This window comes from Scleropages formosus, chromosome 3 (genome assembly GCF_900964775.1).
Source record: "Scleropages formosus chromosome 3, fSclFor1.1, whole genome shotgun sequence".
NCBI lineage: Eukaryota > Metazoa > Chordata > Actinopteri > Osteoglossiformes > Osteoglossidae > Scleropages > Scleropages formosus.
In genome coordinates, this window is record NC_041808.1 from 29,115,871 (window position 1) to 29,140,703 (window position 24,833).

Genomic DNA, 24,833 nt, shown 5'->3' on the forward strand with positions numbered 1-24,833 from the left:
TTGTTTTAGATGCTATTTATGCAGGTTGTTACCACCAGCAGTACCAATGGCTATTATTTTTTCCTGAATAAATCTACACAGAACACATGAACACTAAAAAGGAAAGACCAAAGATACAAAAAGCAAGACAGAACACACCAAAGGTAAATTCAGAAGCTAAATATTTCTCCTTCAAAGTCTTCTTACTGAAATGTTAACCAGTATAAGAACTGGCAGACGTGAAATTAAATATATACATACATTAACGTATTTCCCCACCCTCTTCCAACTCCTACCTACATGCCTCCATCCCCACTACCCTCCCTCCCTCTTCCTTCCCGAGGGTCCTGATCTACCTGTCCCCCAAACCCTGCATCTGTAGGCTGAGCGATGTGAAACTGGCCAGCAAGTCAGTGACCTCATCCACCTACAATAAAAAAGCAGATGTTAATTACCTGTATTGCTTGTTTTCTGCTACAATTATCTTTATACTCTATTAATTTAGATGTTATGGATATATCAGTAAATTAGGAATTATGGCTTTTGTTATGTTCATGTATATTACAAACACCTTAAGGGACTTAAAAAATAAACATTTTAATTGCATTTAAAATAGTTCATAAAAGATACAGATTCTTACCTGCGTATCCATACTTGTACTTTTTGTGGGTCCTCTAGTCTTTACTTTTGTTGTATGTATTTATTACCTGCGCTTGGTTACTTTACTATGCATACCTTGTACTACAATGTCACCTTGGACAAAGAGATCCACTGAAAAACATAGACACATGCATTACCTGTGCCTTGGTGCGTGTGTGCGCCAGCTGTGTTGAAATATGCTCAAGTCTTTCTCTTTCTTCGCTCTGTCCAACCACATTCAGATATTCCCTTAGCATCTGAATTATCTAGAGGAAAAAATTGTTTGATTGCATGACTGCTGTATGATGTGGTGTTTTACTTCAATATGAACAGTCTTAGCTGGACAATGTTAGTTACATGTACAGTCTTCAGAAGACTATAAGAAGATGTGTGTTGGGGGGCACACAGAAAATCTGTACATGAATCACCATCAACTATTGTCTTTTTTGTTCACTTTTCATAAGTCAACATTACCTGTGTCACCTCTCTTCTCAGTGTGTCTATATTGTGAGAGTTTCCCTCCTGCAAGATGTTAAGTTTGGATCGAGCTAGATGAAGTGGAGTCCTACCGGCACGGTCGAGGGCATCTACACGGGCTCCTGAAAAAAGATGCCATTCAAATTTCTGCAAATATTTAATTTCTATTTATCGCTGGTCAGTTCTCAATTTTATGTTCATTTTGGTTTAGGCTGCTATACATAAAACTCAAACCAAAATTTCTTCTAGAATCATCTGAAAAGTTTTATACTGAACATTTAGATTGAAGGGTCACTTTGCTAGGAGTGTCATGATATTCCATATAGTTCTTTGTTGTAGAACATAAAGAAAGAAAAAATTTCAGAAATGTACACAGATGGTCCTCCCTATACAGTGCCCTAATATAGCTTGTTTTACAAACTTACCTCCATGTTTCTGACACTTTCACTACAGAATTCTTTATCCCCATCTATGCACGGCTAGATGCAGAGAGGAATGGATTTCATCTCAAATCCAGACATACTGCTCTTGTATTTCAGTTTAAAACTTTGTGAAGAAAATACTGTGCTTACATACAAATAAGATGATATAATTCCTACCCTAATAACTGGTAATTGACTGAAAGATTGAATGGTTCATTTAAATGTTAGTAAAGGATGGAACAATACATCAAAGGTTAGATAAGAAAGGTAAGATAAATACAAAATATAGCCTATAAAACATTTGAAACGTTTTTCCCACAGCATGCCCTAAGGGAATAATATCACTGCTGTGCTTTGGCCAAAGTGCACTTTTTCTGACCATATTATTTATAAAACATGTCATCCTCTCACCTCCTCTGAGTAGTGTAGTGATGACAGGCACATGGTTTGTACAGGCAGCTGCAAAGACAAATTATCAGATGCTGTGGATTTCTGTCTTTCAGAATTATGACACCAGGCACGGCAGTTTTCAAACAGTTATTACATGGCAAAAACCAAGTGTATATAATAGCAGCATGTTTTCTACCATCATGCTCATTTGCCCTTACCCAAATGAAGAGGGGTGTTTCCTAGACCATCCCGCTGGTTGGGGTCTGCGCCATAACTTAGAAGCAGCTGGACTATGGGTACAAGAAAAAGTTAAATGTTATGTAAGCACTATGAACTATTAATGAGAACAGCATTTCAGTGATATCACTGCCTTGCTGATGCTTTATCCAAACCAACTTACAACACTGGCCTGTTTATAGAATTGAGTAATCCAAATGAATAAAATCAAGTATGGTCAGTCCTTGTACAACAGGTCCCGTACAATGAAAAATGACTACAATGGCGTATGAAAATATATTACCCTTTTTCATGCAACAGGCTTACAATAGCATTTTTTGCCCCATTACCTGGTCATTTTACTTCCACAAGGCTATGTATTAACTTAGAAAAGCACATGTGGATTATACTTCTACAGTATAACCACTGCATATATGTACACACATCACACTGACAATCTCAGCTAATCATGACCCTTGATTAAAGTAAACATAACTAAAATAGCTGATTCATGGTATGACAGCAGGATGGGGGGTCAAATATTCATTAGTAATTCTGCACAGTGCCTCTTATAGAACCTATATGCTTTGCAGAGTGAAAGACATTGGCTGTGATACAGTAAACTCCATGTCATAAACATCCATGAACCAAATTATCAAAATGTGTCACATCCATTCCTGGTTAGACTCTGGACCTCCACAACATGGAACTAGACAAGCGGTTATTCAACTGTCTTCTTTGTTGCATCTGTTTTCTTGTCTTATGCCCGTGTAACACAACGTGTTCAAGCGCTGTGTCACTGCGTAAGAGCGCTCTGTAAAAATGAACTGAATTATTGAAATGAGCAAATGACAACATAACACTAAATGACAAGCTAGAAATAATAATTAATGATTATTTCTTGTTATTTAATTGTTGTAAATAACATACAACATGCTGTGTCTCTGTCTCTTAATGTAATGCATAAATTGTACTTTTGCTGAGATGTACGTCACTTCTGACAAAAGCGTCCGCTAAATGAATAAATGTAAATGTTGGTGGGGGGCGCAGTGGGTTGGACCAGGTCCTGCTCTCCAGTGGGTCTGGGGTTCGAGTCCCGCTTGGGGTGCCTTGTGGCGGACTGGCGTGCCGTCCTGGGTGTGTCCCCTCCCCCTCCGGCCTTGCGCCCCGTGTTGCCGGGTAGGCTCCGGTTCCCCGTGACCCCGTATGGGACAAGCGGTTCTGAAAATATGTGTGTGTTTGTGTAAATGTTGGTATTATTGTTGTGAATAAAAATATCTTCTATTCTGGTATTCTAATTACTTTCAGGTGGCATGTTTTTCTTAAAGGAACAATTTTTTTTCCCAGTGTGCAACAGTGGAAATTCACCAATAGGGAGAGTTCATGGAACGAATTAACCCCGTTATGTGAGGAATGGGTGTACCTTACTGTTGCGGGACTTGAACCACCAACTTTCTGGGAAAGAGTTACAGAGTTACTACATACTACCTCACCAACACCCTGGCCGACCACCTAACACTGTCACAGTGACAGTGTGTGAGACTCACCGATGCGTTCGTTGCCGTTGCAGGAGGAGAAGTGAAGCGCCGTTCGTCCCTTGTCATCCGCAACACACGGATCAACGTCCTCCTGGAGGAGGCGGCGCACTGTTGGACAGCGACACAGACACAGACACACGCACACAAACACCAACAACGGGTCACGTCACTTGTTCTGTATCCTCCGAAATGCAGACAGAAACAAAGGGCTTCAGGGCACTGCTGGCCATCTTACTACCTGTATCGATGTCATTGCCGTTGGCCGCCTCGCGGAGCTTCTTCCCAGCTGAACGAAAAGCACAGAGAGAGAAAACACACAAAAAAAGACTGTGACTCGTCCTGCTTTGACTAAAACTTCATGTCACAAAAAAAATTCCTCTTCGCAGCTCTGATTCCATTTAATATGTGTTTTCAGAGTAGCTCTCGCTTTAAAGTTTAATCACAGTAAGCTCCCAGCGCGTCAGACTCCCGCGGCGACCCGCCAACAGCCGCTCTCCGACAGCGACTGGTAGTTCTAGCACATTCCAGCAACAGCTGCTGTTGAGACGCGCGCGCGAGCTGTTCGCGCTGGATATGTTGCTGCTGCAGCTGTCAGCGGTAAACATTTAGGGTTTTCTTCAGCCATCTCTCATCATCATCTGTGTACATTTTCAGCAGTGGTGTTGGTCGGCAGAGTAGGTCACATACCGTACAGATCCTTGCCGAGGGGCGCCAGGTTGCGACGCGCTCTCCCCTCACGTCTCAGACGCACTTTGCTCGCTGTCACCTTCCCCGGACTACTTGTGTTTTCCTGCCCTGCACCGCATCGGTTCGGATCCCACAGCAGGTGCAGGTATCGGAGCTCCTGATCGCCAACCTGTCCGCTCAATCCCAGCCTCACGGCCCCGTCCCCGGCGAAGCCGCTCAGTCCGAACCTCACCGCAGTCCCTCCATTTTCTCTTCGTTCTTCAACGATCCCCTCGTCCGTCTCTATTCCCGTCTTCTTCGCCTCTCCAGTGTGCACAGTGTATTCGCCTTCGGAACTGGACCCTTCGTCGCCTGAAGCAGCAGCAACAATCGGAGTCCATCCCTCCATCTTTCGCCTGCTGCTACTCTGTCGGTCAGCTCAGAGTTCGCCACGAATGTTAATAACACAGGCGGTTTTTACACGCCTACCTTATTCGTAAGCATCATTGACTGAATCGTACGAATACAAGATGAGCTTGGTTACTTTTTCACACTTGTCAACAAGGTGGATGTATCAGAAATAATTCATAACATTGTTGGTGATTAATTCCTGTTTCCGTCGCTGGAGTAATGTACAGTGCAGAGAGCCAAAATGGCGCCAGTTTCATGTTTTTTCTGCAGTGCGTGCGCAGAACATGTTCCTATTGTTTCAACCATGCCTGACAAGCGAAATGAACCAATCAACTTTGATTTAGTATGTTGTCGCGATGAGTTGGATTTTAAGGGGCAACACAACACATCACATGTCGAGCGATGATCAGTGATCGTTTAGTTATATAAGGGTGGTGCCATACTGTATGTATGTAATTTCTATGATTCTTGTTCATTAAAAATGTTTGCTTAATCTTTGTTCACTTTGTAAAGTAAATCAAAGTAAACCTGTCAGTGAAAGATAAATACGATTTATTTTGTCTTTTGGGTACAAATACACACACACACATTTTCAGAACCGCTTGTCCCATACGGGGTCACGGGAAACCGGAGCCTACCCGGCAACACAGGGCGTAAGGCCGGAGGGGGAAGGGGACGCACCCAGGACGGGACGCCAGTCCGTCGCAAGGCACCCCAAGCGGGACTCGAACCCCAGACCCACCAAAGAGCAGGACTGCGGTCCAACCCACTGCGCCACCGCATCCCCGGTACAAATACCTACAGGAGGATACTTGGCAATAACTGAAGACAACAAGTATAAAAAATAAATACAGCATAATTTATAGGTATTCATATCTCAACTCTTGTCTCACACACACACACTGTGCATACCCATATTAGTGCATATACTGTACCTTAGCCACCATTAAAAACATAATGAACTAAACAAATAGCATACAAAAAAGACAAAAATTCTGACAGGAGAGAAACTACGCAAACTCCACTAAAGTATTTGGCATTTTAAAATGTAAAAAGAGGTAGTAAGAGTTGAAAGGTAAAAACAAAAACTAAATCCAGGTAGGAAATGGAGCGTAATCTTTGGTTTAAATTTGTTGACATTAGAGATGAAAATTCATCCCCGAAGCTACAGAAGCAGCAGCTTTTGTGATGTAATTTTGGAAGGACATGTCTTCTTTAGGGGTCCCAGAATCATGATGAGTAGGCATGAGCCCTGCTTCCCGTGCGTGTTGCCACAGTTTACGGTTCCCTATGACACCTTGCTTTTTGAGGTAACCCAGACGACAGAAAATGGGGGGCTCTCTATAGGTTAGGGAGAAACGGAAGCAGGACTCTGTAGAGAATACACAAAAAGTTTTAAAAACTGAGGAAAAAGAGCTCGGTTCAATTCACACTGTGTGAGGTACCTCACTTTAGATAAATGTTCAAGATACCTGCATAGAAGGCCCTGAGGTCAGTCTGAAGACAGTGCTCTAGAAAACGGCGCAGTGGCTGAATGTGAGACATTGGCCCATCCCACTCTGTTAGGAAGTCCTCAATCATGTGGTGAATAGCCTTTGGCCGTGGTAATGGCCATCCAGCCGGTCGGTGTTTCATTTCTTGTTCTGTCAGGTTTTAGTTGAACCAGAAAGATTTCTTAATTAGAAAAACATAAAAACTGAACACTACAAATACAAACTCGCTTACTAAATAAAGCAAATTTCCTGCAGTCAACTAAATATGTAACAATGTAATGTACATTTACATTACTGCAATGTAACGTACAGGTTTATATACATATTATTACTAGCAAGGAATCATCGATATTTAGATAAACTTTATGCAGTTACTCGAGTGATGTACATTGGTTCATAAAGTGGAAAGTAACTAACTATACCTTAGAATCACACATCTGCATCTAAGTCTCTTTCTGCTAATGTAATGCACATGTATTTTCTATGAGATGTACGTTGCTTTGGAGAAAAGCAGGTACTAAATGAAGAAATATAAATGTAAATATGTAATATAAAGGCAATTAATTAAGGGGTATCTGATAAGGCAGCGGACAAAGCTATTGCCTTTGGATCCGGATGTTCAGAAAATTGTAGAAAAGCATTAGCACAATGAATAAATGCAACTACATACATTTGCCTCTAAAAACTCTGTGGCATTTTTGTTGTTCAAAAAAATCTCTTCTAAATATCAAGTGTCCAAAAACATCCTCTGGCTTCTACATTTTGCCAATAGCTCACCGGTAGGAATTGTGCTGTAGTAGTACAGAACTGGATGCAGAAAGTTAGACCTCCAAGCCCATGTCCACTCAGACTCCGCTCGACCTGAACCCAGTGTGTCAGTGCGATTCAGCCCATATTGCATGACAAGAACCAACATGCCTGACTTTGTGACCCGGTGTCCCGACAGAGTCGAGAACTGAGCCAGAGCTTGGAGGGGAAATTCTTCCAGATATTCAAAGTGAGACCTTTGGGAAAAGTAACACAGGAAAAGTTGATTTGTTCACAAAGAAGCTTAAAGCTTAGTCACTGACACATCAATAAGAGTAAAAACACCAACATCAAATGCATAATCATTAATAAAAGACCTTTTCAAAACAACATATAAAGGAAAGAGTCATTGGACTCTTAAGTGTCCTCTTACCCACGCAATAATACAATGTCCCCCAACACCCCAAACATCTGATAAGGTCCAGATGCTTCATTGACCCGCCTCAACAGCCAGGACAGGAGCTGAGTGGTTTGGAGCTTAGTAGTGGGCCAAGCTCTATTATGGTAACGCTGCTCCAGGATCCAGTGTACTGCACGTACTGAGAAAAACAGAAAATATAAACATTATGTGGGAGTATGCTCAAAACCTGACATCATAAAAGGTGGCAACAACATGTCAACACATTTCAGGCAGGATATTTGGTTTCACAGTAAAGCAGCATTCACACAAGTTTATAATGAATAAATATCCCAAACGATGCACTCCTAAGTCCTAAACCATGGAAATTTAATTTCCACTATGCACTGTCCATGCAGATGTCAGCAGGTACTTTTTAATCAGCCACTGATAAGGCCTAAAAAATATTAGCTTGCTAATTTTTAACTATTTTTTAATGGAACTTTATTTCTTGCACGTAATGTATTGAGCTTGGCCTAGCTTCAGTTTTCATACCTCGAGCTGACCCTACTACAAGCGCTGATGACATAACAAGTAACCAATGTGGCTTCTATGCAGTTTGATTAAATTCCCATTGATACCCCGAGATACACATCCCTTATTATCTATTTTCACATTAACAACACATGCATGTCACGGTAGTGTTAGTGTGCAACTCGAAAGAAGCAAACACAGGTTGTGATCACGACCCCAAATATTACTTGTGTAGCGGAAGCCGTGTATGAACCCTCCCGCAGAGGAGCGGTAATCTCTAGAGTGAGATGCTGTTCCCAGCACAAACAGGCCTGGAGTCCCCTTTCCCTCATACCACGCCGTCACTGCTGGCAATCGTCCTCTGGCCATACCGCTGTGCAACAGACTGGCAGCACTGGGGATAAACAGAAATTACCAAAAGACTGTAGCATTAATGTAAGGCAAACAAGAAGGCAATTTCTTAACGTTTACTGGGTAATATTACTTTATAAGGGATACATTACCATAGAGAATATATGCTTATCAAGTGTATAACTGACATTTTTTATACAGCTCAGTATTTTACATGAGAAATTCAAGATTAGTCCCTTGCTCAGGGCTATGTCGGGTTACAAGTCAGCATTTGTAGCCAGTATGCCACCTGCTACTGCCTTTGCTACCTGCTGGCCTAAGTAAATTTTAATAGTCAATTTCATAGGGTTACAAATAAATACTGTAATAAACAGAAAAAATGTTAACTTGTAGTTCTAGTTTAACATCCTTAAAAATAACAGTTAGTGGAGTAGTTGACCAAAAGAGAACTTTTGAGGTTATCATGTTTGATTAAGTCTTTTCTTACCCTTCAAAGATTGAGAAATTGAAGCGGAACCCTAAACAGCGAATGACGCGGTCATATGGCTGTCGAAGAGAAAAGTTGTCATTGTGATACCCAGGAAGGGTCATCGGACTAAAAGCCAAAGTCTTGTTTTGGTTATCAAGGAGCTCATCCAAGGTCAGGTATAACTGTCCACGCCCCTTCATTTCCACGCTACCATGCTTTTTTCTTCTGCTTGATTTATTCCTTTCTTCACTGTCATATCTAACAATGGCAATTTCTTCTAGACCACCTTCCACAAGACCATCCAGGGATTTCAGCTGGTAAGTGTCTAGTAACTCATTGTTGACTGCCCTGAAAGAAAAAAAATAAAGCATTTACAAAATACTGAAATTATGAAACAGTATTGAGGAATACAGCTGAATGCAAAAATTAGTTAGGGTTTCAAATTATGTACAGTATGTATGTATGTACCTAGAGAGAGAAATGTGTCTTAAAAAAATTAAAAAAAAAAAAAATCAAGAAACTGAAAAAGGCAAGAAAAAAGGAATTTGTCATTACCTAAGGTCTCCCACATAGTGTGTCTGCCAAGCCAGGCGAACAGGACTTGGACTGTAGAGGTGGATTCGACTCGCCCTTCCCAAAATGCTTTGTGCCGTTTCAAAGGCAGAGTTACCTTTTCCCAGAATAAGTACTGCCTGACCGCGGTACTCTTCAGGATCTACAGGTATTGACTCATAACCCTCAACCAGCTCAGACCCAAAGAAGTTGACCTCCTGAGGCACCCAGAGTCCTGTGCAGACTAAGAGGATGCTGTAACATGATAGCAGGAAAAAAGAAAAGGCTTGTGGTGAATTTCAAATGTTTTTACACTTTTCAAGTTAAAACAAGCAATAATCCTTCTTACAACAACTTTAGTTATGAGTCCACTGCATGTGAATGCATCCCTGTCAACTTACTACTAAAATTTAAAAATTAGACATTAATATATTCTCAGCACACAAAGGTTACCAAAGCCAGCCTATTCTGAATGAAAGTCACATTGATGAATATGTTAAAAAGGTGAATAACGAGTACCCGCATGTATACTCCAGTCCGTTCTGGTCAGTCAGCCTGTAGCCATGACCTCCATGGAAGGCAGGTTCTGAAACATGAATTTTCCCAATATCCACTCCATACTTGATTCTGAGGCCCAGCTCCTCAGCAAACAAGGAGAGGTAGCGAGGGAGGGCGTCGGCCCTGGGGTACAGCTGCGTGCTGACTCGCTTAAAGAGCAGGTCTGGCCTGTCACTAAGCAGGGAATTCCAGTCATGTCGCAAGTTGAACTCAGGGTTGCGCCTCCCTGTGTAGACCTTGTTGATGCTGATGAGCTTTCTGTGCCGAGGGTAACTGCAAAAAATTATTGTGTGCCCCGACATGCCACACGTACAGAAAACGTCAGTGGATGCACACATTGGTGAAACCGAGAGAGCAACTAATGCAGGATTACTGTGCAAGCAAGCAAACGGCATTGAGTTACACACTTAGGGGACAGCTGGTAGCGTAGTGGTTAGAGCTACTGCCTTTGAACCCAAAGGTTACAGATTTGATCCCAACCTCTGACGGTAGTACTGCTGAGCAAATTACTTAATCTAAATTGCTCCAGTATCATTACCCATCTGTGTAAATAGTTGTAAGCTTGTAACTCTAATGTTGTAAGTTGCTTTGGAGAGAAGTGTCAGCTGAATGAATAAAAGTCATTTACATTTATTCATTTGGGGGTGCGGTGGCACAGTGGGTTGGTCCTTATCCTGCTCTTCGGTGGGTCTGGGGTTCAAATCCCGCTTGGGGTGCCTTGTGATGGACTGGCATCCTGTCCTGGGTGTGTCCCCTACCCCTCTGGCCTTATGCCCTGTGTGCCAGGTTAGGCTCCGGTTCCCTGTGCCCCGTATGGGGTGAGTGGTTGGGATGGATGGATGGATGGACATTTATTCATTTAGCTGATCCTTTCCTCCAAAGCAGCTCACGAGTGTCTACCCATTTAAACAGCAGGGTAATTGTTACTGGGGCAGTTTAAGAGAAGCACTTTGCTCGGGGACACTACACACCAAGGAAGTGAGATTTGAATCTGAGGTTTAACCGCTATGCTGCGTGCTGCCTTTGGACCGATTATGTATTGTTATGCAAAAGTGCACAGCTCACACGTTGAAAAAGCTCCCGGGGCCTGAGTTCCGCTCCAGGATGATGTAATCCCTTTGGGTTTGAGACAGGAAGTAGCCCATCTGCAGTCCTGCTGGTCCAGCACCCAGCACACAGTAGTCATGGCGATGGGTGCTGTTGGTACCACAGTCCTTCCCAGGGAGACAGTGACCCAGGCCAGCGAGGAGGGTGAGGAGGGGTAGGAAGGAGGGAGGCATTGAGCACTACACACAAGCCAGAGAGAGAAACACAGTCATGCACTAGAGCGTTCAGATCGCAAATCTTTTAATCGGTGAGAGATCATGGCAGCTGAGCTGTACTGTACAAAACTCCTCCTATGCAGACAATGATCTGCAAGCAAGGCAGGTGAAATAATTATGCTACAGCAGAAACAGAAGCCTGATGCAAGCAATGTGTTCACTTAATCGCTGTCATATAAGTAGCCAGAACAGTAACGCTAATCTGTGATATTCTTATAAACGTGTTAAGGAGACGACACAGACGAGGCCAAAATCGGTCTGAATCCTCGGACTAGATTTCGGCGAGAAGCCGGTTCTAGTTGCACGAGTTCCCGCAGCGCCGCAGCTTAACCCCGCCCTGCTCTCGGTGTAGCACGACGGCTAGCCCAGAATGAACTCACCTCTTGGTGCGCGGACGCCTTAAGCTTTAGACATTTATGAAAAAAAGTTCCGGCATCACCTTTTATATCTAGAGAGAACTATGAAAATAATAACAATAACAATAGCGGCGCCATTTTGCACCAGTGCTATACAATTTGGGAAAAAAGTACCACCGCCGTGTGGGACCAATAAGAGCTGCTCTATGCACAGACAGGGCGTGATCGAAGAGGGACCCCCAATATTAAAAAAAAAGTTTTAAAAAACACATATATGTTTGTGAAATATATAAACTTATAGATCTTACAACTGTTCTCACGCTCACGGCAAATAAATTTTAGGGCCATTTTTTTTGTTGTTGTTTTAAACATTTGGAGGAAAAAAACAAACTCAAGCAAATATTTCATTTCAGTCAGGGTGTAAAGTTTTACAATCCTCGTAAACTGCCGTTATTTCGCTCCTTTAAACAACCGGTTCTGCAACTGAGTTCAAATCATGACTGATGTTGCTACTCCTTACACAGGCAAGTGAGTATAGGTAGTGTGTCTTTATTAAGATGGGTCATTTCAACTACTAATTTTAAAAGTGTTACACAGCTGCACAGTCTCCATACTATTACTGTATTCATATTTTTTGATATTAGTAAGTAACACTTGGGAAAGTGCTACATTATAAGACACTGATTCATGATGTCCCTCTGTGACACTATTAGGCCACAGCAATAACAATGAGAGCTCTGAAGTAGGAAATCATTTGAACTTGGATCAGGTACAGTCTACATTTCAGCATATTGACAAAATGACAATGAATAACCATGACGAATGGAGAATGAGGCTAAAAGGCAGCAGGGAATTTAATAAATTACTAAATGGACACCACTTTGTGCATTCACCCTGGTAAAATGAACCCCCCCCCCAGCAACCACAGGCCTTCTAAAAGGAAAATGATCAGCATTACCTTGTATTGCTAAATATACATTTATTTAGACAGCTTTATTACTTTAGTGAAAACATCAATATCCTAAATCCATCACATGACACACCTCTCAATGTAGAGAGGAGGAATAAAGAAAACTGAATAATGATAAACTGAGTAAGCATCAACAAGGAAAAGAGGTTGTGATGAGAAATTGAGACAAAATCTACTTTCCGCAGTGAAAACAGTAGGGAAACATTCTCAGTTTATTGGTAATCAGATTAAACCTCAGCTTGAAGCAAACTTTTTTTTTTTGTCCTTTTGCAAAGCTGAGAAAGTGACCCTGCAGATTAGTATCTATTACAGTTGACATGGCTACTCTGCATCCAGCTGTTTATGGGCTTCTACTTGACTCTGTAGAGCACCTTCCTCTGCATGCGGTGCTGCAGCTCTCCCCTCCTCAGCATTAGATGCAGGACCTTGTAAATGGCCTGTTCTGGGTATTTCTGCAAAGGTACAACACATATGTTATGAGACCAAGGGACATAATGCCATTTACTTTATAAAGTGAAGTCATGGTGCTCCACATAGATGAACAGGCAAACAGGATACTTTGAGCAGGGCAGGCAAGGACAAGAACCAGCATGGTTGCATTTACCTGTTTGGTGAAGTCCTGGATGATGCTGTGCTCAGACACCTGGGAGCCAATGGCGAAGCGTCTCTTCAGCTGCTTCTCAATACGCGAGATCATTTCCTGATCTTCCTGTGTTGTGAATCCCTCGACACCTGCCAGAATAAATACACTGCTTCTTCAGTCATGACATTACACATACAGATCATCTACCTTATAAGAACACGCACTCCATGTTCACGTCAACTCATATCTTCAGCTAACTGTTTTGACACACTCATCCCCTCACACTTACCTGAGAGGCTCCCAGATAGCGCAGCATCCAGCGTCGACACTTGAAACAGTCGAAGAGCCTCATCTACCTCCTCCTCCCCAGCCACAGCCTGCAGCTTCATTTTGGCCAAGGACTCTGCTATCCTCACAACAGCCTCCAGTTGCCTGCGTACAGAAGTAGAGTCCATAGATGAATCCAATACTGAACAAGAGAAAACGGTGTGTGAATTTATAGGTGAACCCTACCTGACTGTAATGGGAATGGAAGCCCTCTTGTCGCTCTCCCGTTCATGCTCCCTTGCCCCACTCCGCATCATCACATATCTGTTCTTCAGCTTCTCTGCTGCAGCGGCTGACATCCGAGGCCCACATTTCCTGAAACATTGGCATTCTAAGCATCCCTTCTGCCTCCATTCCCACTCAAATGCCACCAGTTCAAGAAACTTACGCTCTGGCGAAGGCGATGTATTTCTTCAGCATGGCCAGAGGAATCTCTCCCTCTACACCCTCTGTCTGAGTCAGAGCGCTCAGGTGGACATTCATCACATGACGAGCAAGGTTCTGACAAAAACAGGGAAGGCAGAGGAAACTTAACAGCTCATCCCCAGCTCTCTAACCAGCAACCGATCATATATATAACTGCACTACCCACCATATCCCTCTGTTGATCATGCTGGTCTTTGATGATGAAGATCATGTCAAAACGGGACAGAATGGTGGGCATGAAGTCAATATTATCCTCTCCCTTGGTGTCATCCCAACGTCCAAAAACTGAATTTGCTGCTGCTAGAACCGAACAGCGGGAGTTCAGGGTGGTGGTGATCCCAGCCTACCAAACACAAGAGATTGGGATTATTTCAGACAGCCATTTGTTGCACAAAAACCAGTTTCACGGTCCACTGGACAGTATTCCTTCACTCAGAGATGAACCAACTGCTCCACTAAATGACAGCTCCCTTAGCATTAGACTGTTGTTACCTTGGCAATAGAAATGGTTTGCTGCTCCATGGCTTCATGAATAGCAACTCGATCATCCTCCCTCATCTGAAAGAAAAATGGGTTGGTGATACAGATAAAGTGACATGCATGTACACACATACAGTAAGAACTAGATCCCTCTGCAAGCTCCTCACCTTGTCAAACTCATCAATGCATACCACACCCCCGTCGGCCAGCACCATGGCACCTCCCTCCATTACGAACCCCCGTGTATTGGGATCCCTCAACACAGAGGCGGTGAGACCAGCAGCACTGCTGCCTTTACCAGAGGTGTACACCTGGGAGCGAGAGAACTCAGCTGTAACACGTCAGCAAGAGAGAGCACCTCTCAACATGTGATATGACATAGAGGATAAGAAACACAGTTAACAATATAGTACACAGTAAAACACACATACCCCAATGGGAGAGCACCGCTCTACAAACTTGAGCAGCTGTGACTTGGCAGTTCCAGGGTCTCCCAGCATCAGCAGATTGATGTCTCCCCTGCGAGTAAGACCATCAGGAAGTCTGCGAGGATGAAATTGAGGGGTTGTTATACACTGTTCACACACAAAGATACATTACATACTATACTAATTGTTAATACCGCATGCACTGTGTGCCAAATGACTAGGGAGGGGGGGGACAATCTAAATCTTACAACTGGATTTTGCTACTTCTCCCACCTCTTCCGCGAACCACCAAAAAGCAGACAGGCTATGGCCTTCTTCAAGTCATCACTGCCATAGATGGACGGAGCAATGGAATGTGCCAAGGACTGGTAAATCGAAGGAGAGGTAGCCAGTGCTCGAAGCTCCTCCTCCTCCTGAGGGGAAACAGAGCCCGATGCTCCACGGCCTGGGGCAGGGTTGATGGATGTTACCAAATAAATCCCACATTCATCTCTTTCAAACATCAGTGCAGACTCAGCATATACACATGGAGACCACAGGCTGTTACTTCCATACCTGCTCCTTCTGTGTCCACCTGGATGCCCACCACACGCAGGTAAGAGGAACGGATTCCAACACCCGCAGATCTGTCCCGACCACGCCCTTGGGATTTGGTCTGGGCTGTTTTTTTGATGGAGTAGATGCCCATAACAGTCACTCTGTTTCCGGGGACCACACGGTCACACAGGTATCTGATGAGAGAATTTGGGAGGGGGTGTTAAACTGGTAACCTATGGCATCATGCATCGTTGCTAGTCTAGCTGCCACACAGTTACATTTCTCTAAAATAATTCAGAGTAACAAAGAGGCCTTCAGAAACAAAAATAAAAACTACCATGAAGTGAGTGTAATATTCTTCAACAACACTCAAGGTGTGGTAGGGCATGTGCAAGAAAATACAAACAAGAATCTGTGTACAACGTGGCCAGCAGTAGCCTACCTGTCACAGTAAAGCTGCAGATGACGGGGCATTTCCCCATGGGGAACGGCATCTGGTGACTCCTGGAGGCGGAGGGTCTGGAAGTCAACGCACACACAGCGGTCGGGGATGATGAAGTACGGATCCACAGGGCACTTGACGCGGCCTGCCTGCTCGCTGGGAGAAGGGGTGGAATGGCTGTCATAACCACCTCATCTTGTCTGTGACACAGAGTGATTTAGAAGCGGTAGGGGGAAACTCACGTGTTGCACTTGCGGGGAAGGGCATAACCCTGCAGCCCAGGAGGCAAAGGGATATTGCTGATGACAGACCGACAGCCTCGGCACTGCAGGCACACCTTGGTGGCTTTGGCCCTGACAGCTGTGGTGGAGATGACAATCCCAGGAATCTTGACCAGCCGGGACACTTGTTCCGACTACAAATGAAAGTGGGGACGCAATAGTCATATATACAAACATTTCGTTCCTTCAAATATCTTCACGGCCAGCCTCCTAACTATTACTACCTAGTTAAAGCAAGAACCGAGGCTGTAATCAACTACCCTGAACACCCACCTTTCCAAAGACATTCTTACCAATAACTTCCAACTCACCTTCAGACTTCGAATGGAGGCAGGATGAGCATCGCACTTCAGCATGACCTGAATGTCCTGCACCACCTCCTCCCCCGCTGGCCGAGGCTTAGTGACCTCATCCGCCACTTCTTGTGCTGCCTCCTCTAGCTAAACAGGTGGACAAAACACTTGACCAACATATAATTTGTATTTTACAGTCACATGAATGTTAACACCAATGTAGCAAATTACTATGAAATCAATATGAATGCAACATATTGACCTCCTTTAACTTTTTGCATTTTGTTCACGGTTTTGTGGAAATGCAACATCACACAGATGAAAGAATGAGCCTAACCACAGAGATCATATTTCTCACCAGAGGAAGGTTTTCTGAAGGAAGCTTGTACAGGCAGTCAGACAGCTCCTCATCAAAGCTGGCCAAATCCTCCATCTCCACCTCGACCCAGTACTCCCCCAGTGTGTAGTGTCTTTTCAGCTCATCTCTGGGAGACAATGTGGCCTCAAAGTGAAACTTAAAAGCAGACAAGTACCGCAAAACACATGCAAAGTAAAATACAAAGTAGTAGAGTACACAAACATTAGGGATCTAATATGCCCCATAGAAGTGTATTATGAGGGAAACGTCTCTCCTACCCCTGTTGTTATTTCTGAAATGTAATTAAAACACATCTCTCTCTCAGTGAAATTGGAATAAGAAAAGCAAACAGATCATGTAACAGAACTTAGGACATATTCAGGACCCCCCCGGACACTGAACAAAGACCATTGGTTAAGTCAGTTCTTAAGTATTTATTCAGCAGATAAACGGAAAAAAAGAACCGCATCTGCTCGTAAGTTTAGCCCTTACCTATATTTATAGGTGAACCCGGTCCGATCAGTGCCAACCCGAAACTGCCGTAGAAACTCGCGGAATCTTTTCTTAATCTGGATCCGCTTCACCGTTCCAGTGTCCCCAGGTCCCTCGGCACCGCCAAAGCTGTCGCTGTAGTACACTCCGGGGTCGTCAAAACCTGACATTCTGCACCGACTTTGGTGAACTGCTACACTAACTTTAAAACTATATTAAAACGTACTGTTTTAACTAGACCTAAAAGCTACCAGGTCCTTCCTTCTGGATTACACGTGATGCGATTTTCGCGGCAAACCTTGCGACCGCTTCTCTTTAACTCCACCCACATTTATTCATCAATGGTCTTATTGGCTGAAAGAGGGTACACTTCATTCTTATTGATTGACTGTGTTTCGCGGGAGAACCTTGAAACGCCCACTGACAATATTGGGCGGAGCTTAGGCAGCTCTGGTGGCGGGAAAACTATGAAGAAGACAGCATGGCAGCGCCCTTGAAGTGTTTTTTTTTTTTTCTCCTCCCTTCCGTTGATGTTGAATATGTACCTTGTGCGCATGGCAACCATATAGTCCGAGACGTATTACGCCAAGCGTAATTAAAAGGGATATTTATTTTAATTAAGGATATTACGTAGCGACACAAAACCCAACAATATAGAAACATTGATTGCATTGCTTTTCGATGTGTTTGGTTGTTACTTTCTGTCCTTATATAGCTTTTTCATTGAAAAGTGGAAGAATGCACGTACTGTCGCTGCAGAACGTGGTTTTTATATTTTTAGTCTGCAGTGTTATTACAGTCTTTTTTATTTTTAGATAGTGACACGATTTTGAGTTTGACGAGAGAAATATTTATAGTAAATTCTCCAATTTGAGAAGCAGAAATATCCAGAAAAAAGTTGATTTATTATTATAATCCTGATGTTACACTGTACTTTAAAATGACCTCTATCAGTAAAATCATGAAGGCAAAAAGCAGATACTGAACTGATTCTGAATTTTGAGTTAGAAAAAGATAATTGCAGGCTGCATATAGTTTTTAGCACAAATATATATTTGCTAAATATACATTTTACATTTATTCATTTACCAGATGCTTTTCTCCAAAGGGATGTACATCTCAGCAAAAATACAATTTGTGCATTACATTATTACATTACAAATATATACAGGTATATGTCCTAAATGTATGCTTCATAGAAAAATGTAAGTTGGGCAGCAGATGGGCAATTGCTTAGAGCTGTCACCTTGCAAACAAAAGTACCTGTGGTGTACTTGCGAGCAAGTTAAAACCCCTGAATTTTACCAGTAAGAATACCCTATTCAAATGGGTGAATCCCATAGTATAGGAAGCTTTGTAACAAACATTGTGAGTCTTCCTGGACAAAGGTTTCAGTTAAAAAACTAAGCAGGTACATATATGGCCAACCAACATTAAGACTAAGGCCTTGAATACAGATATCTGGGCAGCACAGTGGTGCAGCAGGTAACATGGATGCTTCCCCCCATGTTTATGTGGGTTTTCACCTGGTGCATTGGTTTGCTCCCACATTTTAAAGACATGAATTTCAGATGAAATGTTGACACTGCTGTGTGTGCATCTTTCAGTGAGTATGTTACATTGCTATGTTTTGTGCATTGTAGTGTATCTAGCACTGAAAGTTGTCTTGGACAAAGATGTTAGTCAAAGCAAGTACTATTACTTCTACTACAACTTCTTCTTCTTATTATTATTAATATTATTATAGTAAATTCTCCAGTTTGAGGAGCAGAAATATCCAGAAAAAACTTGATTTATACCCTGACGTTACACTGCGATTACTGTACTTTAAAATGATCTTTGCCTCCTATCCAGGCTATATACTGTGCACAACAACAATAACATAATGTCAGCATTTCTAACTTTAAGACTAAATCTAAACAGATTATATACATTTTGTATGGTTTGAAATAATTTTTGAAAGGAAGCTGTATTTCAGAAATGTTTGCATTTTTAGTAAACCATTAACAGACCATTCTCAAAACCATTTTCAAAAACAGAATTGCGGAAGCCAGACTCCACTACAGGCCAAACCTGCCTTCATGCTCTGGTGCTAGGAGTGCGCAACTGCAGTCGTTTATGTGGAACTGATGTTGTGACTAACAGGATTCCTCTTGATATCCCTTCAACATATGTGATGGTCAGCATGATGTTAGGAACAAGAAGAACTGATAGCAAAAGGTCATACAATATCTACTTCGATAGAAAATATTTTCCTTTGCCATGTGATTTGTGCTGAACTCTGCTATCTAATGACCTATATAAGACAGCTATTACATGTGTTTGGTGCTGTAACTATAGCAATTGCTCACGTAAAGCCTCCGCTGAAGAATATACCCCATTATTTTTGTCAATTCCACAGTAGCACTGAATTTATTTCAGTTGTTTCTGGTAGTGTTTTGGTTTAATTTCTCTGTTGTAATTTGATCATTCTTTGTCTTTGTACAATGCAGTGAATATTTTTGTACTGGTTGATAATGGTTTTTTGCAGTGGCTTTGAATTAAATATACTTTCTTATATGTAACAAATAATAATATAAAATTGAATCAATGTGTGTGTGTGTGTCTGAAAACTTCACCATAACTGTACCTTGCTGGTTTCATTATGTTCTTTCCTTCATTTCACCTCCACTTTCAGTCACTTTCCCCTCACAGAACTGCACCACAACCTTAAAGTCTTTGATATGTTGGAAGTCAACAGCGAATAGGCCGAAAAGAATAAAAAATATTAAGACTGCCATCCACTCACAGGCAGCACCTATTGAGTGATACCCGTTGAAGTATAAAATGAACACTGGGAAGGATTAGGAGTCAAGGAACAATAACAGGGCTGCTATCTTTAGTATGAAAGGCAGCTAGGAAAGTAACACAGGCATTGAGGATACAGACTGTCTTGTTCATTCAAATTTGTAAAAAAGTGTCTTGTTTTGAGACTGCACATCAACATATGTCTGCATTTGGTTTAGTTTTTCTGCGAATGAATGCTAGTCATAGTACATGGTGGATATTTTTTTCATGTTGGTAGCAAAATAGCTAGGAGGAGTCAGTATAAAAGTTTTGCAAAAATAATGTTTTTCTTTTTAAAATGAAGTGAAGGCTGCATTGTGTATAAATGGCTTTAAAACAGCGACATGCAAATGGTCTTTCAGCCTATTTCACCCGCGATAAAGGATACTGATGACAATGAAGATGCTGCCACTGAGGCATAAGATGAAGCGGACCATGGCCACACAGCAGGTGTCCTTGTGTAAAAACACCTGCAGCCAGAAGTACAGCATGCCTCCGAAGAAGGCCAGTCCAGCCCCTGTCAAGTGGAGGACATGCAACAACTCTAGCTGACGGGAATGAGCGGAGAAAAACAGCAATGAGTCACACTCTTCACACTCCCCCCTGATATTCTTCCACACATTAAAGAGAATAACGTTGGAAACGAATAGAGTATTTTTTAACAATGCATCTACTGTATGTGTTGCAGTCGCTTATCTTTTATTGTTTCTTGTCGGCAATGGTTCACAGATGTCAGCAGTGGGATGCACAGCTCCACAAATCAGCCCTAACTCCCCTAACTCTTCTTCATATAATATTGTAGCCCTGTCGTGTGCACAAAGCGGTCTGTGTGAAAGGTACAGTAGAGGGCAAGCACACCCTGTGAATTATCTGGGCTCCTGGCAAATAGAAAATAAACTAAAGATGCATCGCCTGAAGTAAAACTAGTGGGCTTCCTCACTTCACACAGATCTCATTGTATAAGCATGTCGTTTTAAAAACAAGATGATAACGCACACGTGAAGTACTGGAATATGTTGGAGCTGTGTTCACGTGAAAGCTTGTTATGCAGAGAAACAGGGTGTACCTGGAAGTTCCCCGTGAAGGAGGTCCCTAGAGCACACATTATACCCAGGATCAAACTGATGACGTTAAGCACAGTTTTGCCTCTGGTAACAAGGCCACAGTCTCGGATTTGATAGAACCGTATCGCCACAATCCATAACACTGGAAAGGTAGAGCGGAACAAGAAGAAGGCAGGAAGAGAGCAATGTTACACCCAGATGGCTGAACTGCGCAAAACACGTATGACTGAAGAATAGACTTACCCTGAAACGCGCAAATATTGGCGAGCTGAGAAAAGAAGCAGCTCTGAGGGTTGAAGTTGCCACAAGTGCTGCAGGAAAGAGTGTCAACATGTCTAAGTTTTATAAAAATCCATTTTTAATTTCCAAACTTCTTAACCCTGCTCTCTACGCTCTAAGTCCAGCATTGCTGACCGACGTCTTTACTCAAGCAAGGCTGTCTTATAATCAAGATGGTTAGAAAGAGCCTATAGCGAAAGACACAAACATGAAAATTAAAAATAAGTATAATCTCCAATTTTATCTTACCTAATGTATGGGAGTGTAGCTGTGATATTGACTGTGCCGTTTGATACAGCAACAGCACAACTGAATAGACAAAAGGAATGGCATAAGTAGGTGTTGTATGTAGAATATTTAAATGAACAAGAAATGGATAAAATGATACTCACACTGCGAATATTCCTAGCGTGCCCAACACGGTTAAGGAGATTGGAAGCAATGCCCAGGCCCACATTTTGCATAAAATCTACTTGATGGTAACAAATAACAGCATGTCACATATATATTTTCTGTTAATTTTTATTTTTTTACAGAGAACAGAAAAAAAGAGAAAAATTTATACAGGGAAAATTTAAAACAAACAGAGGATTCGCTCATGGCACCTTGTTTAACTGCAATGTCCACAGCATTACCCCAGTGTCCTTGTGGCTTACAGTAAATGCCCACGCACGTCTTAAGGTTTTTCAGTAGTTACCTTACATTCTAATGGTTGGCATTAAAAATCAACAGTTTAGTAATGATTACCATAAAAAGATTTTAATGAATACCAGTATAGCTCACAAGCAGCAGAATGATATCATCAAACATAAAAAGTATAAGCTTACCTTTAAATCTCTGTCTTTAAATGACTGAAAACCTCCTGTGCCTCAAATACCCCCTAGTAGCCATACAGTACAACAGGCCTTTTTTTAAACCCACATGTAACATTATACTTCATATTTTCCAAAAATTCTGAGGAAACTTTATATTTCTTTGTTTTCTCCCTTTTTATACAGCTTTTCTTTATCAGTGAAAATGTTGTCCAATGTTTTTATTATTACGGTCTAAAATTTCCATAACAGTTACAGATTTTTAGTTGTTTTAATATACTTTTAATTCTATGGTAATTCCCACATCTGTATTCCTTGCAAACATCTACAGTATAAGCTGCTCAGTGAAGGTCCCAGTTGTATATATTTACTAATTTTGATATTCTTGCATAGGAAGGGATGATGCGAAGTTGTTCTCTGTGTTCTGGCTGTTTTGACTACAGATGAAGGTCTCCGATAATAGGCGCTGCATACAACTGACAATCATTCTTCCTTTTCATCAGTTTTCTTCCTTTACCTTCACTTTTCTTACTTAATTTCACTGTAGTATAAGAAGCAGGAGTTTAAATGTGCTGGCTGGAATATGCAATGTCCAAAAGTTTTTGAAATCCATAAATTTTAATAAAGCCCTTCCAGTAAATGCAACAGAACGTTGATAAATTACTTCTTTATGAAAGAATGCATTCGGAAAAGTGTATACATCAAAATTAAATTTAGATGCATATCGAAAGACGGATATATCAGTAGCAGCACAGAAATACGGACAAAGACAAGAAATTATAAGTTGCCCGAAGTTGCTTTTAAAGATCCACTACTGTTCATCAGGCATCTCAGTTGGAGTCATTTATTGTCTTTCTCATGAGAAACAAGAGCAGTTCTGCACTTGAAAAGCTAAAAGATGCTTTGCTGGTCATTTCACTGAACACACTCTGCATTACTAGGATCTCTCTTTTAAAGTTACCACTATTAACTAACAGCTAACTACAATAAATAAGCTCTTCTTGTCATAGCTAGGCACACTGAAAAGAGTGGACAGAGGCCATTTCTCCGTATCTCTGCTCTCATTATTTGTGAAAAACAGGTGTCAGTCAAATAGCTCCCAACATGTGAAATATGATCATAGCCTGTGCTGTGGTCACTGACCTCGTATGGCTCCTTTGTCGAGTGCTGGGGTCCTTACAGGTCTTCCAGGTGTTGGCATCAAATTGTTCCTGGGAGAAGTCAGGAAAGACTCACAGTCGCTTCCAAAAAGTAAGACCTTGTTCTGAATTACCGCTAAGGAAATAGAAGATGATTTATTTGGCATGGAAAAATGTGCTTTGAAAGTGAGGCAGAATACAGTGCCTCTTGTACCTTCTGCATTGATGGGTGTGGCCTTTAAGTGTTATTGTGAAAGTTGACTTCTGTCTCCGGGAATAACGGAACACGCGACGTCCTGTTCACGACTGACTCTCTCGGTATCACTGGAGTCCTTAAAACAAACTGTACCATCACCCATGACTACCTATGAAGTAAGAATTTTCTCTTCTTCACAGGTCTCAAAGAATGCACCTCCAACAAACCACAAATATCCCAGTTAAAAGTCTACATATCACGGTAACTTACTCAATTTACAAACCAAGCTTTAAACTGCTGTTATTCATCCAGTTGGAATAGATCATGCCTATTTCAGAGATTAACACCTCTTCCTTTATGTTTTGAAAAACATCTGGTTCGGTGAATAAGCTACAGAATCACAGGATTCCATCTGCTGTCCAGCAGGTGCAAGTCCTGGGACATGGTGGCATACCAGGAAAAGCCAGTGTTTCACAGCTCCTGAGCTGCTTGGTGGGTGTGGATGTGTGGAGTGTGCATGTTCTGTGTTTATGCCCCCAAATGTGCACAGGAGGAAAAAATGATAAACCACTTGTATTCCTTTCCTTATCTAGAAAACCATGCAAAAGGTTGCCGTGAGGCAGATTTGACTCAACACTTCCATCTATGAGTCTTGGAGACAGGTTTAACTAATCCTTAAACACAGGCATGCTTTCTTCACATATGTACTGTATATTATCTGTGTAATATGCGGCACTTTCACGGCAATCCACCTGGTTCTTTCTCATTGCCATCTTATTTTATATATTTATATGCTAGAGACCTCAGCATTAAAATCAGGTATACTAATATCTCAGAGTGGTTATGGGCCCGTAACCAATATCGTCTCTTTATGCCATGGACTGTAGCTATGGAAGTAACCAGCTCACTCAAGTTGAGATTTTATTAATTTAACAAATAAATACTTTATTATAAACAAAGTATATTTAGGCACTACAATAATGCTCTCTTAATAAATAAATCGTCTGACCCACTTGTCCCATAGGGGGTCGCAGGGAGCCGGAGCCTAACCCGGCAACAGAGGGCGTAAGGCTGGAGCGGGAGGGGACACATCCAGGACGGGACGCCAGTTGGTGGCAGGGCACCCCAAGAGGGACTCGAACCCCAGACCCACTGGGGAGCAGGACCCAGTCCAACCCACTGCGCCACCACACCCCCCTCCTTTATAAATATTAATGTATTATATCAACGAGAACAGAAAACAAGAGGCCCTGTGTCACAGATGTATTCTTGTACTTTGTATGGAAAAATCAGGTTTGTTCTAGAAAATGTATAAGAAAAAAATAGCAATAGAACTATTATTTTGTGGAATATTAGCTGGCTGAACTCTATTCAGACACACAT

General features: G+C 42.0%; 4 protein-coding genes across 5 annotated transcripts; all 4 read right to left on the bottom strand.

Annotated features, from left to right (window-relative positions):
- On the bottom strand, positions 1–5,136 carry ankrd54 (ankyrin repeat domain 54). 2 transcript variants are annotated; one of them, XM_018738466.2, is made up of 8 exons: positions 4,349–5,136; positions 3,900–3,947; positions 3,671–3,769; positions 2,126–2,197; positions 1,929–1,976; positions 1,093–1,217; positions 777–842; positions 1–406 (listed from the first exon to the last, which is right to left on the bottom strand). In XM_018738466.2, the coding sequence occupies exons 1-8, from the start codon at positions 4,734–4,736 to the stop codon at positions 332–334; spliced, it is 921 nt and encodes a 306-aa protein (XP_018593982.1). In that variant the 5' UTR covers positions 4,737–5,136; the 3' UTR covers positions 1–331. The 2 variants fall into 2 exon arrangements, with proteins under 2 accessions (XP_018593982.1, XP_018593981.1); XM_018738465.2 differs by having other exon boundaries at positions 777–884; positions 4,349–5,131.
- Positions 5,137–5,459: 323 nt separating this feature from the next.
- On the bottom strand, positions 5,460–11,733 carry foxred2 (FAD-dependent oxidoreductase domain containing 2). The gene is made up of 10 exons (XM_018738447.2): positions 11,542–11,733; positions 10,905–11,125; positions 9,801–10,112; positions 9,285–9,536; positions 8,748–9,077; positions 8,137–8,303; positions 7,412–7,577; positions 7,009–7,235; positions 6,211–6,381; positions 5,460–6,110 (listed from the first exon to the last, which is right to left on the bottom strand). Exons 2-10 carry the CDS (start codon positions 11,117–11,119, stop codon positions 5,878–5,880), a joined length of 2,073 nt encoding a protein of 690 aa, XP_018593963.2. The 5' UTR covers positions 11,120–11,125; positions 11,542–11,733; the 3' UTR covers positions 5,460–5,877.
- An 818-nt stretch (positions 11,734–12,551) lies between these two features.
- Positions 12,552–17,781, bottom strand: mcm5 (minichromosome maintenance complex component 5). The gene is made up of 16 exons (XM_018738443.2): positions 17,135–17,781; positions 16,643–16,769; positions 16,303–16,431; positions 15,953–16,125; positions 15,711–15,866; positions 15,287–15,462; positions 15,005–15,176; positions 14,735–14,846; positions 14,471–14,614; positions 14,316–14,381; positions 13,990–14,166; positions 13,786–13,898; positions 13,584–13,712; positions 13,360–13,502; positions 13,092–13,219; positions 12,552–12,939 (listed from the first exon to the last, which is right to left on the bottom strand). The coding sequence occupies exons 1-16, from the start codon at positions 17,302–17,304 to the stop codon at positions 12,838–12,840; spliced, it is 2,217 nt and encodes a 738-aa protein (XP_018593959.1). The 5' UTR covers positions 17,305–17,781; the 3' UTR covers positions 12,552–12,837.
- A 1,432-nt stretch (positions 17,782–19,213) lies between these two features.
- On the bottom strand, positions 19,214–21,140 carry LOC108926044 (modulator of macroautophagy TMEM150B-like). The gene is made up of 3 exons (XM_018738476.2): positions 21,027–21,140; positions 20,349–20,508; positions 19,214–19,967 (listed from the first exon to the last, which is right to left on the bottom strand). The coding sequence occupies exons 1-3, from the start codon at positions 21,063–21,065 to the stop codon at positions 19,777–19,779; spliced, it is 390 nt and encodes a 129-aa protein (XP_018593992.1). The 5' UTR covers positions 21,066–21,140; the 3' UTR covers positions 19,214–19,776.
- Positions 21,141–24,833: the final 3,693 nt, after the last annotated feature.

Bases quoted from the DNA above. Each gene is read 5' to 3' on its own strand.
- mcm5 (XM_018738443.2), bottom strand. From the start codon at position 17,304: ATGTCAGGTTTTGACGACCCCGGAGTGTACTACAGCGACAGCTTTGGC. The intron at 16,126-16,302 runs GTGAGTTGGAAG...TTTCATTTGTAG, and splicing joins CCTCCATTCGAAGTCTGAAG to TCGGAACAAGTGTCCCGGCT. The intron at 14,847-15,004 runs GTGGGAGAAGTA...TCATCCTCGCAG, and splicing joins TTTGGTGGTTCGCGGAAGAG to ACTTCCTGATGGTCTTACTC.
- ankrd54 (XM_018738465.2), bottom strand. From the start codon at position 4,736: ATGGAGGGATGGACTCCGATTGTTGCTGCTGCTTCAGGCGACGAAGGG. The intron at 3,948-4,348 runs GTATGTGACCTA...CTTTTCGTTCAG, and splicing joins CCTCGGCAAGGATCTGTACG to CTGGGAAGAAGCTCCGCGAG. The intron at 3,770-3,899 runs GTAGTAAGATGG...GCTGTCCAACAG, and splicing joins CGGCAATGACATCGATACAG to TGCGCCGCCTCCTCCAGGAG.
- foxred2 (XM_018738447.2), bottom strand. From the start codon at position 11,119: ATGCCTCCCTCCTTCCTACCCCTCCTCACCCTCCTCGCTGGCCTGGGT. The intron at 9,078-9,284 runs GTAATGACAAAT...TTTTTCTTTCAG, and splicing joins CACTATGTGGGAGACCTTAG to GGCAGTCAACAATGAGTTAC. The intron at 8,304-8,747 runs GTAAGAAAAGAC...GTTTATCCCCAG, and splicing joins AATTTCTCAATCTTTGAAGG to TGCTGCCAGTCTGTTGCACA.
- LOC108926044 (XM_018738476.2), bottom strand. From the start codon at position 21,065: ATGTGTGCTCTAGGGACCTCCTTCACGGGGAACTTCCAG. The intron at 20,509-21,026 runs GTACACCCTGTT...CATTCCCGTCAG, and splicing joins CCTTCACGGGGAACTTCCAG to CTAGAGTTGTTGCATGTCCT. The intron at 19,968-20,348 runs GTATCCTTTATC...AATCCTTCCCAG, and splicing joins CAGCATCTTCATTGTCATCA to TGTTCATTTTATACTTCAAC.